This window comes from Tauraco erythrolophus, chromosome 6 (assembly GCF_009769465.1).
Source record: "Tauraco erythrolophus isolate bTauEry1 chromosome 6, bTauEry1.pri, whole genome shotgun sequence".
Lineage (NCBI taxonomy): Eukaryota > Metazoa > Chordata > Aves > Musophagiformes > Musophagidae > Tauraco > Tauraco erythrolophus.
Window position 1 is genome coordinate 38,617,563 of NC_141470.1, and position 17,728 is coordinate 38,635,290.

A 17,728-nucleotide genomic window follows, 5' to 3' on the forward strand; every position below is an offset into this window, starting at 1 on the left:
AATTGAAAATACAAATGTGTGTGCTACCTTATTTGCAAAGTCCTCTTCAGATTATATACAGCAACCTCACTTTGTCTTGCTTTGGAGAAAATTCAGTCTGAGTAGGGAACAAGAACAAAAGTACACTGCAAATATTTTGGTTTGTGCAGCCTAAGATTGCCTTTGAATATTATGTGGGAAACAAAACGAACCAAACAAACCCAAACCTTAAACCAGAAAAGCAAAACACGGAGTATAGAAGGGCAGCTATACATGGGACTTAAACTGAGGTACAGTCTGTTGTGCTTTACTCTAGTGTAGTCTTTGGCAATAAACTTAATTTTAATGCCTTGGTCTACCTGTGTCAGAGGTGCAGTGGGAAAACTGACATAACTGTTGATAGTTTAGTTGTCCCAGGAGAATAGTTCACTAACCCTTACACAATACTAGCAGAACAAATATTGATGTTCACCGGGATTTCTCAGCATGAGATTTGTGTATGTAGAAGAATCCCGTCTGTTTTTAAGTCAGAGGCAGGTATCTAATCTGAGTTTTTAGTTATTGCTGTAACAAGACTATTTTTAGAATCTTACTGGACTGCTTTTGTTTGCTGTGATCCCTTCCTGCCTTGTTCCCATAGTCCATCTGCTCCAGTAAACTTCAAAGTTAAATACCTTCCCAAGTGTTTAACATACTAAGATGTGCACTTGGAGAACTCCCCTATTAATTCTGCTCCTCACAATTCTAGCAGGCATCTTCACAAAGTTTCTAGGTTTTTTTTACATGTCTTCACGATGGAAGTTGTTTTCTCTTAGACTACTCTGCACAAACTGTCCCCAAGTCTCAGATGAGGTAACTAGATACTTCATTTCACACAAAATGGTTTTTACTTCAAGCTGTAACTTTTGATGGAAGTTTTTAGAAGATTGTCCCAGATGGAACTGCTGTTAGGGCCAAAAGCTGTGTCTGCATCGGCAGCAGAGGTGGCTGAAGTAGGGCACTGTGCAGGCACTGTGGAATATGCCAGTGATGTGTTCCTGATGGTACTGACAGGACAGATTTCTGCATCCACAGAGCTGCATTCTTTAAGACTTAATTCTACTTCTTCAAGTAGAAGAGTTTAGCATAAATTCACCATACAAATCCCAGCGCTCTCTCCCCGATTAATCTGGAACCTGAGGAGAGCACTATCTGTAGTGGTGGTTTGTTTTGTTTGGTTTCTTTTTTATTTTTTTTTCCCCCTCTTCTTATTAGCATGCTTGCTGGGCTTTTTGTCTTGCCACTTGATTAGCCAGAGATAAACCAGATCCTTTAAAGAGAAATCTCATCTTGCAGTTAGGGTTTCTGAATTCATTCTGCCTGAACTATTTCTGTGACAAATCTGTGGATTTCACAAGTAGAAAAGTCATCTAACAGTTCACTACAGGTTCTGATAGCCCAGTTCTCATCTTCCCATTTTACACATTATGCTAGAATTGCAAGTCCTCCTGGCCACTCTTGGTATTAACTGCATCTTTGTAACATTATGTTCAGACTGTGCAGTTAATGACAGTCTTTTGAATCTGGAGGTATCATGTGAACAGACTTTCTGATGAAATTACCAGGCCTCTGACTGTGTCTGTCTTGGCCCCCTAGTGTTTCTGGCATTTTTTTTTCTTCCTCCTTGAAGTACTTTAATTTTTTTCCTTCTTTCTTGCCTTTGCTATAAGTGAGAGATTAAGAACATTCACCACCCACAACAAAAAACAGCCCAAGCAAAAAAAAAAAAAAAAAAAAAAAAAATCCAAACGCCAAACCAAGCACGCTTAAAATCCTTCAACGGCGAAACTGATGTTTGGGGCACAAGTGAGGTAAACCATTGCTGTATTACTATTTCATTACAGCTGTATTCATCAGTAGGTTTAAATGTTTGTCTTAACCATCTTATAAACTGTAAGCGGTTAGCTTTGTAAGGAAGAGTGAAATATGGGGATGGGCTGATGACGTGCATTGTAAGACAATTGCGTTTCCCTTTGTTCCTTGGTTCAGGTCAGCCATACTTTAGCCCATGGAGATACATCTTGTTTTTTTCGTATGTTTAAAAATATGGAAGAATGGCTGGTCTGCCTTGTACGCAGCCAGCATCAGCATTCATTCACTTATTTGAAAATTGTTCAGCATTTTTGTGATCTGATGAGATTTATGTTTTGAGCTGGTTCGGTGACTCTAGACACATCTTTTAAAACGAACAAAATAATGTTACAAAATGCTGTACATCAGCCAGCGAACAATTCTGGAACAAATCAGGTACATCACCAAAATCTGGGGTGTTTTTGTCTTTTTTTTTGACTGAATTCAAATAGTATTTTATGCTCCCTTTTCACTAGATGAACAGTGACACACAGAGGTAAACTAATCAGCTCAAATATACCTCTTATTTCATGACAAACCTGTGTACCTTCAGTGTGCTCATGTGCCATACAGCACAGTTTGTGACACTCAAACATATAAAACTTCCCAGTATTTTTGTGGTACCTATATCACGGTAGTTTTGGCAGAGGCTATATACAAAGAAGAGAAATCTATTTCAGCTCTGTTTTCCTTCTCCAAGCATTGATTTTTATATTGCATCACCAAAGCTTTAATAACTGTAAATTAGCAAATACATAAATGTTTAAGTTGCTGAAGGAGTGCTGATTTACAGCACAGGAGAAGACCTGGCTCTGCAACTTGAGCAGATAAACTGAATCGAGTGTTTCTGACGAAGGTATTATTCCAGTCGTGAGTAAATGGAACTTTCCAAACTGAGGACAATGCGAAAAGATTAAACCAACTAGACAATGAAACAATTATTTTAAAATATCTTCATTTTTAGCACATTGGCAAATGGAATGCATCTAGCTAAGTACACAAGTCTCACAAGCTGCCTCTCAATCTGGACCTGTGGAGCTGAGAGAAAGCACCGCAGCGAGGAGGAGACAGACAGCGACACATTGGAGTAAAACTGCAGACGATGGGAACATCTCGTAAAACTGCTTTCAGACCCGAAGCCAGCATGGCGAACTCCTTGTTCTGCTAAGGTCAGTACTAATCCTACTGTTGATTCAACGCTGTACAGTCAGATGATAAAACTAACTAAATCTATTGAAATAGTGTTACAGTTTGGTTCTTCTGTCACTGGACTTTCAAGGCTTGGATCCAAACCTGGGATTTTATGATGGGTCCTTTCCTTTGTTTTCCTCTTCTCTTGATTCACATCAAACACGCCTTGCCAAAGAATTCAGGAAAATACTTTTTGATATCTTTGAAGGAAATATGAGGCCAAGAAATCAGAAAATGCTTTGCTGTTTAGCTTTTATTATTTATAAAACCAGGAAGCCATCACTTATGGGCTTGCCATACAAGGGCTAAATAGACAGAGGAAGTTGTGTTTTAACATTGTTAGTGGATCAGTGGGAAGCACAGTAATGCCTTTGGCTAACATATTTAAAAGCACAACTTGGGTACGTTAGAGTTTTAAGGTGTCACTGTTGTAAACATGCTGGCTACTGTGCCTCTAAGAATACTTTTTTTTTAAAATCCTAGACTAAAAACACATGGAAAGGGAATAGCGGAGACTTCACAAATAGAATTAGATGAGAGAAAACAGTGAAAACTTTATAAAGGAAAGAAAAATGGAAAACCTCATTAGTGAAACTAGAAACAAACAAAAAAAGCAAGAATCCTAGGTACAACTAGCAGAGTATGCTGGGAAAAAGAAGCTGCTTTTGATTTAAAAGACAATGCCTTTTACTGAATGCAACATAGCAGAAGAAACCTTGTTCCCCTCTCCAGGCAACAGGACACCTGTGTACTGACCCAGCAAGGTGGGGGCTTCCTGAGAGGGTCTTGCAAGCCAGGACTGGGCAAAGTGCAGCTGCCATCTAAGTCTCTGGTAACAGCAGAGATTTCCAACTGTTGTCTTTCAGGAGGTTGTAAGTTACCTCTCTTCAGAAGCAGCCCCTAATCTTGTAGAACAACTTTGGCCAGGCTTGGCACATGAGAAAGGGAGGTTTTTGTTTCTCTTCATGAAGCAAGTAGAGCTTTAGATTAGGTACGTGATTCTGAAAGAAGAAACAGACAGAAATAAACAGTGTAGTAGGGGAAAATGTAGAAAAGGTAACAAGTGTAGCATAACACAATTTTTTTTTTAGAAAAATAGAATTATAACCGAAGTGTGTTATTAACACATGAAAAAACTTTTTGAGAAAAAAAAATCCTATAGAGTGAGTGTGAAGCAGTTTCATTAGTGAAAGGACTGGGAAACATAAAGCAATTCTGAACTCATTGTTTCAGCCCAAGAACTTATTTTTCTACTTGGTGCTCACTGTGCTGGCACTTGCCATCCTTGTGCCACAGCATTTGCAGCTGCAAAATGGATGCTCTATGACACATTTAGTAAAGGTCACTTTAACTTTTGAAGAGGATGTCCCAGAAAGCAGAGATGAGACCTTAGTACTTTCCTTACCTTCGAAAACCTAGGTTGTTAATGTGACAAGACAGCAGCAGAAGACAAATGAGGCTGAATAAAATACAGTCCCTATGCAAAAATAACAGGGTAAATGTTCAGCCATCAGCGTGATACTGCTGAGTACAGATGCCAGTAGATAACTGTGATGTAGATAACCTAGTGATGCAGTGATGTAGGGTAGGATAAGAAAGCAAGCAGAGGCAGACTCATAGCCCCTAGCACGTCTGGGGCAGAGTTGAGGAAGTATGAGAAAAATCCAACTGAGTTTGCTTTCTGAGCCTTCGTAACAGAGCTCTTACAAACTGATCAATTGGTCTACATAAGTTCTTGTGCCTGAGTAACTGAAGAATGCAGGGAAAAGGTGTACAGCTTATAAAAGAAATGGGGAGCCCCCAAATTACACACTAAAGGCTAGCTACAACAAGTAGTAACATATTTTCCCTTTAAATAGACTCTTCATTGTTACTTTTCCAGCTAGCAGGTATCTCATGTGGGGCATAATTAAAACTCCCTATTGTTGCTCAAATGTTAGATACTTAATTTTCTCCTTTGTCTGTAGTTTGCTTTGACTAAGTTATCTGTCTCTGGTCAAGGAGCAAGAAACAGTTATGTATAGCATTAATGGATAGTATTGTTTGGAGCTAAGTATAGCATGGATTAGGTAAATGGGAGACAAAGGTAAATCTGTGACACTTACTATCTCACATTCCTATGACACATCTGCTTTTCATGCCAGAAAATGTTGCTGAGTTTCCAGGGACTGTGGGTTGCTGGAGCACAAACAACTCTTACAACTCCTACCCTCTTTGGTTACCTACTGCAAACCTTACAGAAAGGGTGAGGTGAAAAGAAAGGACAGGAAAACTTGTGCTGACTGGCAAGTCAATATGAGCTCATCAGTATAGCAGAGTATTTGGGCTGTGGTAACAGAATCGTTAAGATAATCAAGCCAACTTTGAGACTTGAGATTTTGGACCTTCATGGCAAATGTACACCTAATTAACAGAACTTGTTGCTGCTGCATGCTCTGTTTAGCAGACTTTTTCCTACTATGTATTTTGTTTAAGTAAACGTTTATTTCACGAACTGAGCTGTAAGCCATGCCTCTGACTATGAAGACTGGTGTTAGGAGTTTTATGAGCATATCCTATGATGGATATATCCCATCAGTGTTTATTTTACTGGTGACATCAAACTCATCCATGTAATAGACTTAAAACATCGAATGTTTTAACTTATTGACATCAGCCAGATTACACGTGTGCAAAACTTTTTGAATCACACCAGGTATTAAGTATTTTCAAAGGGTGAGATCAGAATTCAATATAAACTTAACAGGTCACAGAAGTAGTTTGAAGTCAGCAAGTTAAAACTCTAAAAATGCACTAGCAAGTAATATGTGCAAGAAGGAAAGAATAATCGGATGAAAAAAACCAGTGAATTTGGGATGAATCTGGATGTAGGCATTAAATAGAGCCACAGACTAAATGGAAACCATCAACTTGTCATTGAGGGACAACATATTTGCAAGAAGCTTGTACATAAGATACTGCGTTTCTAAAACTAGAAAAAAATAACATATACAAACTGGAAGAGACAAGTATAAAGTAATGAATACGATAATGAAGTTCAAAACTTTCTATGGAAAAAGTCAGAAAGAAGGCAGTCACCAGATGTATTTTCCATATTCATTTTTAATTGGATGAGATGTAACGGGCTGCTTATATCAAAAAAGATTTAGGTAAGATATTGGAAAATCTTTCTAACAAAATAAAGATGGAATGGATTCCCATAATCTTTCTAAGCATCTCTGTCGTTGGAGTTTAGATTAGACAGACATTTAAGTTATCTGTATAGACAGTCTTGTCTCAGAGGAAGGATGAAACTGTGTCTTGAGATCCAACTGCACCTACACTTTTTCCATGATATGTAGCCAGATAATTTTTTCTAAATGTATTTCATCATCTGTATGTTATGCAATGTCAAACACATTAAAATGAGGCTCCTTAAAGTGTGTATGAAAACAAACTGATTAAAATAATTTTTATGTTTTTCCACTCATTATAGAGCTATCATGCTGAGGGAGAACCAACAAAATGGAGTGTGTATGAATGATCATTATGGAAAAGCAAAAAGAAAAAAATCAACCCAATATATTAATTTCTAATGGAAAATGTTTTATGGTATTTAACAGTACTCTTCTACTAGGAGTTTCAAAGTGCTTTCAGAAATGTTCTTAGCACTCTGGGGCACTTTGAGGTGAGGCCATGTCTGTGCAGCTTAATGTTGGAGACAGAAGCCCTGAAACATCCAGTTCAAGCTCTAAAACCTGCAGGGTCTCAGCAGGGCTTGGCCTGGCCTCCTCCAGGTGCCGCTCATCCCCTCTCTGTGTCATGCTCTCTCAGCATCACTGTCATTTGTCAACTTGCAGAAATGTCTCTATGCTTTCATCAACACTTAAACATGGGATACGATCCCATATGACAGCGGTAAGTGTCGAGTTACTGCCCTTCCCTGAAGACCTCTACCAACACACCTATCAAGAGCAAACAAGTAACAGGGACTTCTATACAAGAAAGGGTAGGTGGTATTCATTAAGAGCAAAAATAATTACATGTGTATATTTTATATATAAAAAAATATACATGTATTTATGTAAATAAACATTAACAAGAAAACAACTTTACTCCTTTGATCTCGTCTTCTATGTCATCTCTCTGTAGGACAGAGACCCAGGAAGATTTTTGCATGTGTTTGTATAGCACGTTGGACAAAAGAGGCATTGATTTTGGCAAGAATCTCTCATTGAATAGTATTAAATGAATCAGATATTGTGCCTTAATGCTCTGGAAACATGAATTTGCATAAAGCTTGTAACTTTGACTTGCTGTTTGTTTAGGTATTTCCAAAATAATTATTAATATTGTTATTGTTCGACCACTTTACACATCTGCTTTATGTTAATAGTGAATACTGGGCCATGCAAATAGTAGTTGCTGTGTGAATCAATACTTCTCCATGTTCATGTTATTTTAATTCAGCAAGTTCTCAGAGATAAACACATTACAATAAACCTGTCTGTCTACAGACAGGCTGCTGGACATCAAGATAAATCTGTTAAGTATCTATATCAAAAGAACATTTGCCTGGTAGTAGGTGAATGTACTTTCTATGGAAATCTAACTTAGCACTAATCAGCTTTGCACTGCCCTTAAACACCGCACTCTGTGGTACCACTGTTAGAGGCCACAGCAGAAAGTATCTACACAGCGTAAGGGAAAAAAACCTCCGAACTCTCTAGTAACGAGAATAACCTTAGCCAAGGGTATTTCTCTGAGAATTAATAACTAGCTGGGGTTAATGGTCACTTGGCTTCACCTTAGGCCCTCAATTAATCCCTGAACCTCAATTGTTATTACCTAATTGACTTAGTTTCATTTAATTTTAACATTTCAGAGTGATCTTCCTAAAATCACACTGACAGAGTAACATGGTCTCTGTAGATGTGCACTGACACGGTTTCAATATTGTTACTTGGTCTCCATACACTTGCATTGACGTTTCACTTTGTTTGACATCGCGGTGCCACATCTGTGGATCTGCGCAGATACGTGCGGCTGTTCAGATTAGTGAAAGCCTGTCCAGCAGCGAGGAGCAGGGACAGAGGGACACGATGCCAGTTAAAAGCTGCTGAGCAGAATTATTGTTGTTATGGTGAACGATTGTTATCACTGAGAATATGATTTGCATGTTTGTAAAGGGAAGAAAGATAAAATTTCACTTGAAATCTTGCGGGTTTTCCTCAAAAAACAACAAACAAAAATCTTTTCACTTAAATCAGTTTAAAAATGTAGCCTGAAAAGTGCATCAGGTAACATATTTAAAAAGAGGGTTTTTTTTGATATTATAATTTCAGCTTATTTGAGGGCTGCAAATAAATGATGCAAATCTCTTGTGTTCCAATAACATAATATCAATGCAAGTAGCTGAATACTGTAAGATGCAACTCTAAATCCTTATAAAAATAGAGCATCAAAATGAAGTAATTTGCTATGTGGAAAAGTTTTTGAGAAGTCTTTTGGAAGCTCTTTGATCCGGCTTTGAAATAATTTTAGTAGATTACTATTGTACGAAACCCATATTTATAGTAGCTGACCTAAGCCGCGCTTTGTATAAACAGCCATATATGAAACAATAGCAGGAAAGTGAAAAACACAAGGGGAACTAAAACTGCTCTGTTTATTATTTAGCTCATAATTACATCTTCCTTATTTAATCTTTTGAATCCTGGCATGTTCTTAATAATACAGGTTCAAATAATATTTACTATACACAGGAGAGTTAGTTTGAGTAACACATTTAGACTATCCAAACTTTGTGTAACTTGTGACCTTTCCCTAACCTAAGCGAGGTCTATTTTATACAGATTGTACTAGATAGACGGTTTCTCTATAAATGGTGAAGTTGCTGCCAACCTCCCATTGTTAGCTAGTTCATTTTTTCAACAGGCACACTTTCAGTTCCTATCACACCACCGTAAAGAGCAAGCCCTTGAGGTTTTCTTCTTTGTCCACGTAATAAAACGGTATTTCTGAATAACCTGCAAATCCCAACAAATGGTCCTTCGTGACTCAGAGCAACATGATAGGAGTGATTTTTTTGTTTGTTTTTGCAGGCAGCCTCCTATTTTATTTCATAATATTCAATTAGGACTTGAGTAGCATTTATCTTAACATATTCATAATCTTATCCTTCAAATAACAAAAGCGTGTTTCTAACAACTGTTATTCTCGCTCAGTATTCACCATCTAATTGCAGAAGATCCTTTCAGAAGCTCTCTGAATGGTGGGACCACTTCAGCTGAAGTAAAAGAAAGAATTGAGTCCAATTCTGCGTACTTTCTGTTGACCCTGAGGAGTAATAATCTACTCTGGTAAATAAGAAAAACTGTAGGATGTATAAGTCTTTGCCAGAAGGACTGTGGTTTGAAAACGGGGATCTAGCCACCTCTTCCCTTCTGAGCCAAGTAGATTTTTGGCACAGGAGGAAAGCTAAACCTTGACTTCAACAGATCTTCCTGCAGAAGTGCTGCGCAAGCTAGGCGTGAACTTACAGAAAGTGAGTCCCCTTAATGAAAGAGGCTGCTGTAACAGCTAAATTCCTAATATTGGCTATGCCTATTTTCTAGTAGCACAGGTGCACTCTTAACTTAGTCCTTTGTAGAACTCTACTCTTGATACAGGAGTGATTTTTTTGCACTAGAACTCCGCTCTGCAACATTCCCAGCCTGCGGAAAGGACCTGTATTTCAAACCAAGAGAATAACGAAGAGGAGCATCACCATGTTTCTCTGTTACAACGCAGGGTGGAAATTTGAGGACAGTCTGCTGGTACCCAAAGCTGCTATTTAAATTAGAGTAAGAACAAAATTGCTTGAGATGATGTGTCAGCCCAAATGCATACAGAACTGGAAACAGTTCTCTTCAGATGTAGTATTGGAAACAGAAGCAGCAGCAGAAAACACAGGACCAGGCTTTTCAAAGAGGAATCCAGAGCAAATGGGAGGATACTGAATAAGTAAGTGAGAACGGTTAAAAAGATGGAAAACTAAAAGGGGAGGATTTAAAGGCAAATGGAAAGAGCCATGAATAGTCTTCTGCAGTAGTCTAGATGGCAGAAGAATCCAAAAGCAAATGTCAGGAAGGAATGACTTTTGAATGAGTGAATATAACAAAATAGGATGAAAATTATTCATGAACTATCAGTAGTATTAATGTGATAAAATAGTAATGCAGTAAGCACAGTAAGACATTCGGTCCTTTTCCTCAGCGTTTTATTCTGCTCTGAGCTGGATTTAGGGAAAGATTATTAACTTATACTAATCATGAGTCCCAGAACACAGGAATGGAAAAAAAAAATGCTGTCTTTTTATATTAGAGTGTGACCCACCATGGTGCTGTTTCTCCTGTACAAGGAAGTTTTACTTCCCTGTTTGACACAATTACATCAATTCCTAAAGCTCAGAACAGGCCTTATTACAGTGCTTGCAAGAGCAGATGCTTGGCAAGTCCTATATGCCAGTGAGAACATCATTCAGTTTTATGCACACTTCTGTTTTCTGGCTTGGGCATAATTCATTAGCACACACTACAGAATACTCCATAAAACTGGATTTGGCTTTAATTTTAAGGTTCCAATGATTACAGTGGTTGTTTAAGAAACAAAAACCAAAAACAACCCACAAACAAATATCAGTCTCTCCTCTTTCACATAAAGTTGACGTTTACAGCTGATAAACAGAGAAAATACACAAACGAGGGTTTTATCAAGATACAAGTAGGAATAACAAAGTAGTCTAATTTTTTGATGTTGTGCTTTCATAATTTAAAATAGTGGTACAGTCTAATTTTTGTGGTGGCAAAGCTTGTTTGATTGCATGTAATGAAATTAGTACAGTATGTACACTTTTGTGGCTTATTTCATCCTCATTCTAATACAAAGATTCTTAAAGGGGCAATATATAAAGATGAGGTCAAAGCTTTGATTAAAGACAGCTGTACTGCTTTCCAACCTGTTATGTCACAGCATTAGGTAGAGGAATAAATAAACAATACAAGCCTAACCTGATTTATCTGTGTGTTCCCACATAAATTGTTTAATGTAAAAACAAATAAAGCAAAGCTTGATAGAGGTTGAGCAGAATTTTCAACATCTGTGCAGACAGATTTAATTTATTCAAAAAGAAAAGCAGCATTAGTGCATCATGTAAAAGCTGATTTAAATGATTTCATACAACAGAAAGCATATGCACTAGCTAAAACAAATTCAGTTTGCCCTTAAAACCCATTTTGCTGAGACAACCATATTACTTCTGAATTTTCTGCTACGATAATGTTCAGTTATTCTTCTTTTTTATTCTCTTCTTGATTTTACACATTCCACTATCTTAAACCACACTTAAAAGTCCCAGGGGCAGTAACACCCTAAATGCAGCTTCTGTGTAGCATCAGGCAGGTACACTTCACAGATTGCTTCTGTGTATCTTTATGGGCAGATCCTTAAAGCTGGTCAAGTAAAATAAGCTAGCACAATACCTTAAATAGCTGAACATAAATGAGTTACAGGTGTTTGAATATTTTTTTTTTTAAATAAATCTTTCCTCTATAACACATTCAAATCCAAGAAAATAATCTCTGTGCAACAATAACTCACTGTAGTGGAGCTGTACTAGTTTATCTCTGCAGCAAGGGACAGAGTTCTAAGAGCACTAAAGATATTTTTTCCTGAAAATAAAGACTAGTCAAAATGACAAACTCCTGTCTGAAACTTATCAAATAGTGTTAAAGTGGAACTAAAAATTCCAAAATAAAAATACTGCGTATGCATCTGAAACTACAGCTGAAAAAAACTGAATAGGATTAATACCTTTTCTTTTAATCAAGGCAAAACTGTAAAAAGTCTGCATATGATTTCTGAAATCATACAGACGCACAAAGTATCACCTCAACTGAAAAAAGATGATCAATATGCACCACAATGTTTTAAAGACTCTTTCCTTCTGGAAGACTTATCAACTTGTGCTTTAGGGAGACTGCTACCATACCTTTAATTCTACAACTGAATCCTTACCTCTGCTTAACTCCTCTGAAAAATCTGAACATGGTGAGCATACATGCAAAACTCTCATTGCCTTTTAAAATATTTTGTCCTTTCCTGAATGCCAGTTAGCAAAGAAGACCATCGAAGAGTGTCCAGCCCAATAAGCTGCTATCATTAAGAAACCTCTAACTGACAGCACAAACCTGAGGCCCAACACCGCCCCTCTGAGAGGGCGATGAGGATGGAAATAGAATGACATTGAACTCCTCAAAACTACTAAGGAGGGTTAACACCACCTCAATGTACCTTGGATCTCGGTGGTTCCAATGAGAGAAAAACATACTCTTACAAGAATACCTAAGTACGCAGGAAACTTATGCCCATTTGTGTGCTTTATTTGTCTCATGGAACTGATCCAGTATGAAGTACTGGTTCTTTTTTTTTTTTTTAAACTCCCCTTCTTGAATATCAGGATGGTAATCTTCTTCGGAAGTAATCACACAGAAAGCTCCTGCATGTTGCTCTTTTGGACTTCAGTATGCCAGAAAATTTCATGTTGCAGTACCTATAGGGGTCAAGACAGATTCCTTCCTTAAAATCAGCTGAGAGAAAAATTCCTAGGTATGGATTCCCCAGAGAAGTGGAGAGAAAAGACAAAACACAGCTTATTTTGAAGTCATTAAACCACTTATAAAAAAAATCCCCAAAACTAACCCCAGACTTCACGGGCACATATATATAAAATAAATCCTTACTCTTCATTTCAATGCCCCTAAAATCCCCTCACGCAAATTCTTTTTTAATTGCTAACTTGTATTCCACTGTTGATTTTAGCAACCAGATAGTGACGAAACACATACACCAATTATTGTCTCAAAATCCAGCTATTTGCTGTAACAGCCAGAAATTATATGCTCCTGTCTTACCACTTGGGCTTTATGAGCTATGCATTACGTTGTTTTAAACCCTCAGAACAACAGTCTTCACCAATTTTCCACATCGGTGTAGGTGTTTCGGTCAGATCACTAGCACTGAATAAACTTCTGAGTGAAACCATAAAAAAGCCGCTTATTTTTTAAGGTGACTCTGTAACAGGGGTAAGAACTGAAAGTTGCACCTTTCAGCCTCTGCATTTTGTCTTTGTTTAGAATGCTAGAAGAAGCCATCTGTAAGGAAGAAGATTATGAGTATCTAGAAACTAGCTGTTTGACAGAGACAGAAATGCTGATAAGGAGGGGCTGTGTCCATCTTTTTTGGCTGATCACAACAGAGGTCTGAAGCAAAACAGAAACTCTTGATATGTTTGTGTAAAGAGGCAGTAGCATAAGGGCAGGCAGCAGGAGTTCAGCTGAAGTTCAGGGCAGATGCTGCCATTAGTTTACACTGCAGGAAAGTAAAATTGCTTCTGGATTTACCTCTTCCTCCCAACATCAGCGTTGAGCCATGCTGTGCCGCAGAGTCACAATGTCAGTAGGAAAGCAGTCCTTTAGCAGGATACCACGTTCGCGATGGCAGTCCAGCTCTTCAATAAATCCAGTACCAGTAGATGACTAATCCAGGGCCAAATCTATCAAGCAAAAAGGAAAATGAACTTATGTGATTGTGCTGGGTGAACTTTAATGCCTCACCTCTGCAATTCCAACACAAGTAAATCTGTTAATTTCACCGCAAAACTGGAGAGAGTATTTGACCTCCGTTGAATTTCCAAATTTTAATCAATGTTTGAATGGATATATGTCATTATACCCGATTCCATGAATAAAAATGCTATTTAGAGACTTGAACAATCCACATCAGAGTTTTGTTTTCACCTTTGAATACTCTGCACGTATCAGTAAAAAAAGACCTATGCCTTAACTATTAAATAACGTTTAGTAACTTGATACATATAAAAGTCTGTCTTGTCATGCACTCTGTTTTTTCAGATTTGGACATGCAAGCACTAAAAATACAAGGGGTTTATGCAAGTCTCAGTTCATGCAAATTGTGATATCATGACAATAACAATGAATCCTTAAAATATAATCTCTACAATGAGCTATTATTCAAGTATTATTAACATAACACACAATTCAGAAAGAAAGTTTCTGCTGTAACATCTGAGATGTGCCTCAGGAATTCCTCAGATATTGCTAACTCTGACTGAATCCCCACTAGGCAATCTCAGGAAGTGCCCCATGGACTATTTTACCCATCAGGAAGTTCAGACCTTCATGCTGGGTTCATAAAGAAGTAATCACTATCAATCACTGTGTACTGCGATTGTTTTGCACATCAGTTTCACGTTTTTTCCTACTGAGAGCACTTAATTAAAGGGCAGCACTACTTTTGGTGTAGTGTTGCAGGAATTTTACAGTGAAATCATAAATTATGAATGTTGTGGTTAGTAAAAGGATGTCTAAAAACAGAACTGCTTTCTGTAGTCCTAACATTACAGCAGTCTGTACAACATTAGGCCAAAAAGCTTTTTCTTCCCTTGATTTATTATATGCTGTAGTGGACTTGCCAAAAACACAGTGCAGGATGAGCTGTTAGATACCGTCTGTGCAAGAAAAAGTTCAATAGAATGGTCATGTAATAGTTTATATGCAGAGCCGTGCTCAGGACTCAACAATATGGTAGCAAATTTTTGTTAATGTTTAATTATAATAAAGATGTGTTGAGGGGGTGCATGGTAACCTAAATGTCCACTTAGCAGACAATACAAGCACTCAAAACCCTGGGTAGTGCCAGACCAGCTTCATTAGGGTGGTTTCTTTCCAACAACGGAGGGAAAACTCTATTTGATGTGCTCATGTAATGGAACAGCATCAAAGGAAGAAGAAACCCTGTGGCTTCCTCCTGCAGTTTCAATTAGATATGGTAGTCTTTTGCCCAAAACTTGCTGCATAGCGTTACCATTGTCACCAATGTCACCACTCTGGTTTATGGCTACTACCCTTCAACACAGAAGTGGCCGCAAGTTTAGTGGCAAAGTAAATCACCCCTGAGCACAGCTGAGGCAACACTGTCGAGCGTGGCTTTTGCAACTGTATTTGAAAGCATAGAGGTTAAAACTCTGACAAATCCTGCTATACTTGCTAATGTATTCAAACAGGTTTAGCACTGAATAAAGCACAGACTAAAAGTGGCTCACACGAAGGACGATGCTGCCTACACATAGTTCCTAAGTTTTCTCTGGCTGGCCAACAACTTCAGCCTCTCCCGTCTCTAAGGACTGCTCTCCATTTTCCTTTGCTCAAGTTCACGTGCGGCCAAGACGTGCAGGACCTCCCTGTACCCCGGAGGCCTGCTTGCCCAGCAGCCCCGAGGAGCAGCCAGCAAGCGAGGCTAAGGGCTGGTGCTCAGCCGCCTCCAGTGAGAGGCAGTGATTTGCTGATGCAGGACGGGCCTGCCTTTGTTATTTCAGACTACGTACCTGTTCCTACATTAATCAGACATAGAAAAGGGATAATCGGGTGGCAATGTACTTACATGCTAACCAAAGTTATTTGAAAGTAAAATCCCCAGAAGATAGGGAGCAGACCTTACATTTCTGATGGGCTGCTTTTTATGCAAGGCAGAAGCTATGAAATGTACACAAGTACTTACTCATTACGAGCGTTGTGGCAGGTAAAATCTTGATGCTAATGAGCAGCTGCTCAGCCCAAGTTTTGAAGGGCTCATTTTGCTCTGTGTGCAGTCTGAATCCCCATTCACGACAAAACACTTGGACGCTGCACTTAAGTTATTAGTTAAGTTTTTTTTAAATTGTAATTTTTAATAAATTAATATTTCAAGACTCCTTAGAAGGTTACTTTAGTTCTTTCTAGCAAATCATCACAGCTCAAGCACAATTTTCAGGAATGATTTGTGCTTAAAAAATTATATTCAGAAATGCCAAATTTGATGATAACATTTACATAAAGAACATCTGCATACGTTAATTGCAGGAGCAAAGTACATCTTTAGCATGAAAACATCCATCAATTCTGCTTTTGACTGTGTTATTACGGCAAAACTATTTGCTCTGTGCTGCCTAGGTTGCACTTTTTGCCACTATATTGTGTCATTCCTTCTATTACAGCTCTGTATCACACAAACCGTATGTATCATCCATAAAAACCATACCATACTTTGCTTTAAAAACACTTAATTGCAGTACTAAGACCAAAATTCACTTGTTGGCACATTAAGCATTTGCCACTGACTACCAGGAACTTCCTGCTGCTAAGTGCTAATTCTCTCTCATTAACGCCCAGAGTTGGCAAATCACAAACAATGCTACTGGTTAATTACTGTTTTGCCTTAATTTGAAAAGACACTTAACCGTTCTGTGTAACGGGATGAGGTAGGGAAGCATAACCTCGAAGTAAGAAATATCCTTTTTAATTCAACTCCTTTCAAAGTGCAGATATAACCCATGAAGAAAAAAACCTCAATGCTGTGAATTACAAAATAAAGTTACAAATTATTTCTGCCTCAATCGTACATTTAACAAGTTAGTGACTAACCCGGGTTTACACAGGAAGAATAAATTAAAATGACAGACTGCTTACTTACTATTGCTATGGAAAGGGGACTCATTTAGTAGCTCAGAGGAGAAAAAAACTTTTACTGTACCAAATGTTTCTAAAACTACATAGATACGATATGTGATACAGGCCGGTTATCCTGTTCCCCATGAAAGACAAACTGGAGATATAGTTTAAGCTTAAAAAGAAAATCAGGCTTAAATGTAACAAACTAGGGACACCTACGGTTTTTGTTCTTGGCCCGAAAAACTGTCGAATCCCTAAAAATGTGCTTACCTTGTGTTTTTCCTGCCCTGTCTTTAGTTTCTTACCCTGAAAAAGCTTAAGTGCGAAGGAACGTGGCCAAAAGTTGTACAAAACTGTAGTTTCAACCTATTCCAGTAAAACTATTACTTTTAGAACTTTACTTTTATGTGGAGCTTCTTTTTAAAGCTGAAAAAGAAAACCAAGTAACTAAGGTTTGGTTAATTCCATGCAGTAAAAATAGAATAAACAGGAAATATAAAGGTAAGCTTCCTTGAGAATACAATAAACATAGCAGGTGAAAATTGTCCACCCAGGTTGCATCAGTTTACTTAAAAATCAACCAATAATATGTAGTTATCATTATATAAATCCTGGTTTAGTCATTGTCTAGTTTGACATTAGAAGTTTTGACTTACAAGGCAGCCAAAGCCAATCTAGCTGCAGTTTGGTGTGGGGTCAGAATGCCAGAAGTGCCAAAAAAGGAGGTAGACAGGCTTATGACCCTATGGCATGGCAAGAGCGCAGGATTACAAAAGCCCATGGATTAGTTTAGGCCTAATTCAGGCTTGATGAAGAAGACTAAATTTAGTCCAAGTACTAAGGGTGGCAGACGGTGTCTTTCAAAGAATCGACTGAAGGACTTGAGATAGATACTGGAGATAGTAAAATACAGTTTGAGTCTAGTTAAATATAATTACAGGCTCAAAGGTGCTTTAGATAAAACTTGTGTCTGATCATACTTCTTTAAATAAGTCAGCTTTGCACTAAGTTAAGAGCATTCAGAGGATCTTTTGTACTGGTTTAATGACACTGATTTTTGAAGAAACCCATAGCAGAAGGAGTACAGATTTGTACATTAATAATCCTGGGACACTGGGCTTTGTTCTTGGAAAGGAGTTTCA

The 17,728-nt window shown here is 38.0% G+C and overlaps 1 protein-coding gene across 1 annotated transcript in view; it reads right to left on the bottom strand.

Annotated features, from left to right (window-relative positions):
- Positions 1–12,583: 12,583 nt before the first annotated feature.
- CDIN1 (CDAN1 interacting nuclease 1) overlaps positions 12,584–17,728 on the bottom strand; it is a 126,290-nt gene continuing 121,145 nt past the window's right edge. Inside the window, 3 exon segments of the mRNA XM_086613311.1 lie at positions 12,584–12,631; positions 13,482–13,601; positions 13,603–13,633. Coding sequence (XP_086469437.1) covers positions 13,497–13,601; positions 13,603–13,633 — 136 coding nt within the window. The 3' untranslated portion in view covers positions 12,584–12,631; positions 13,482–13,496.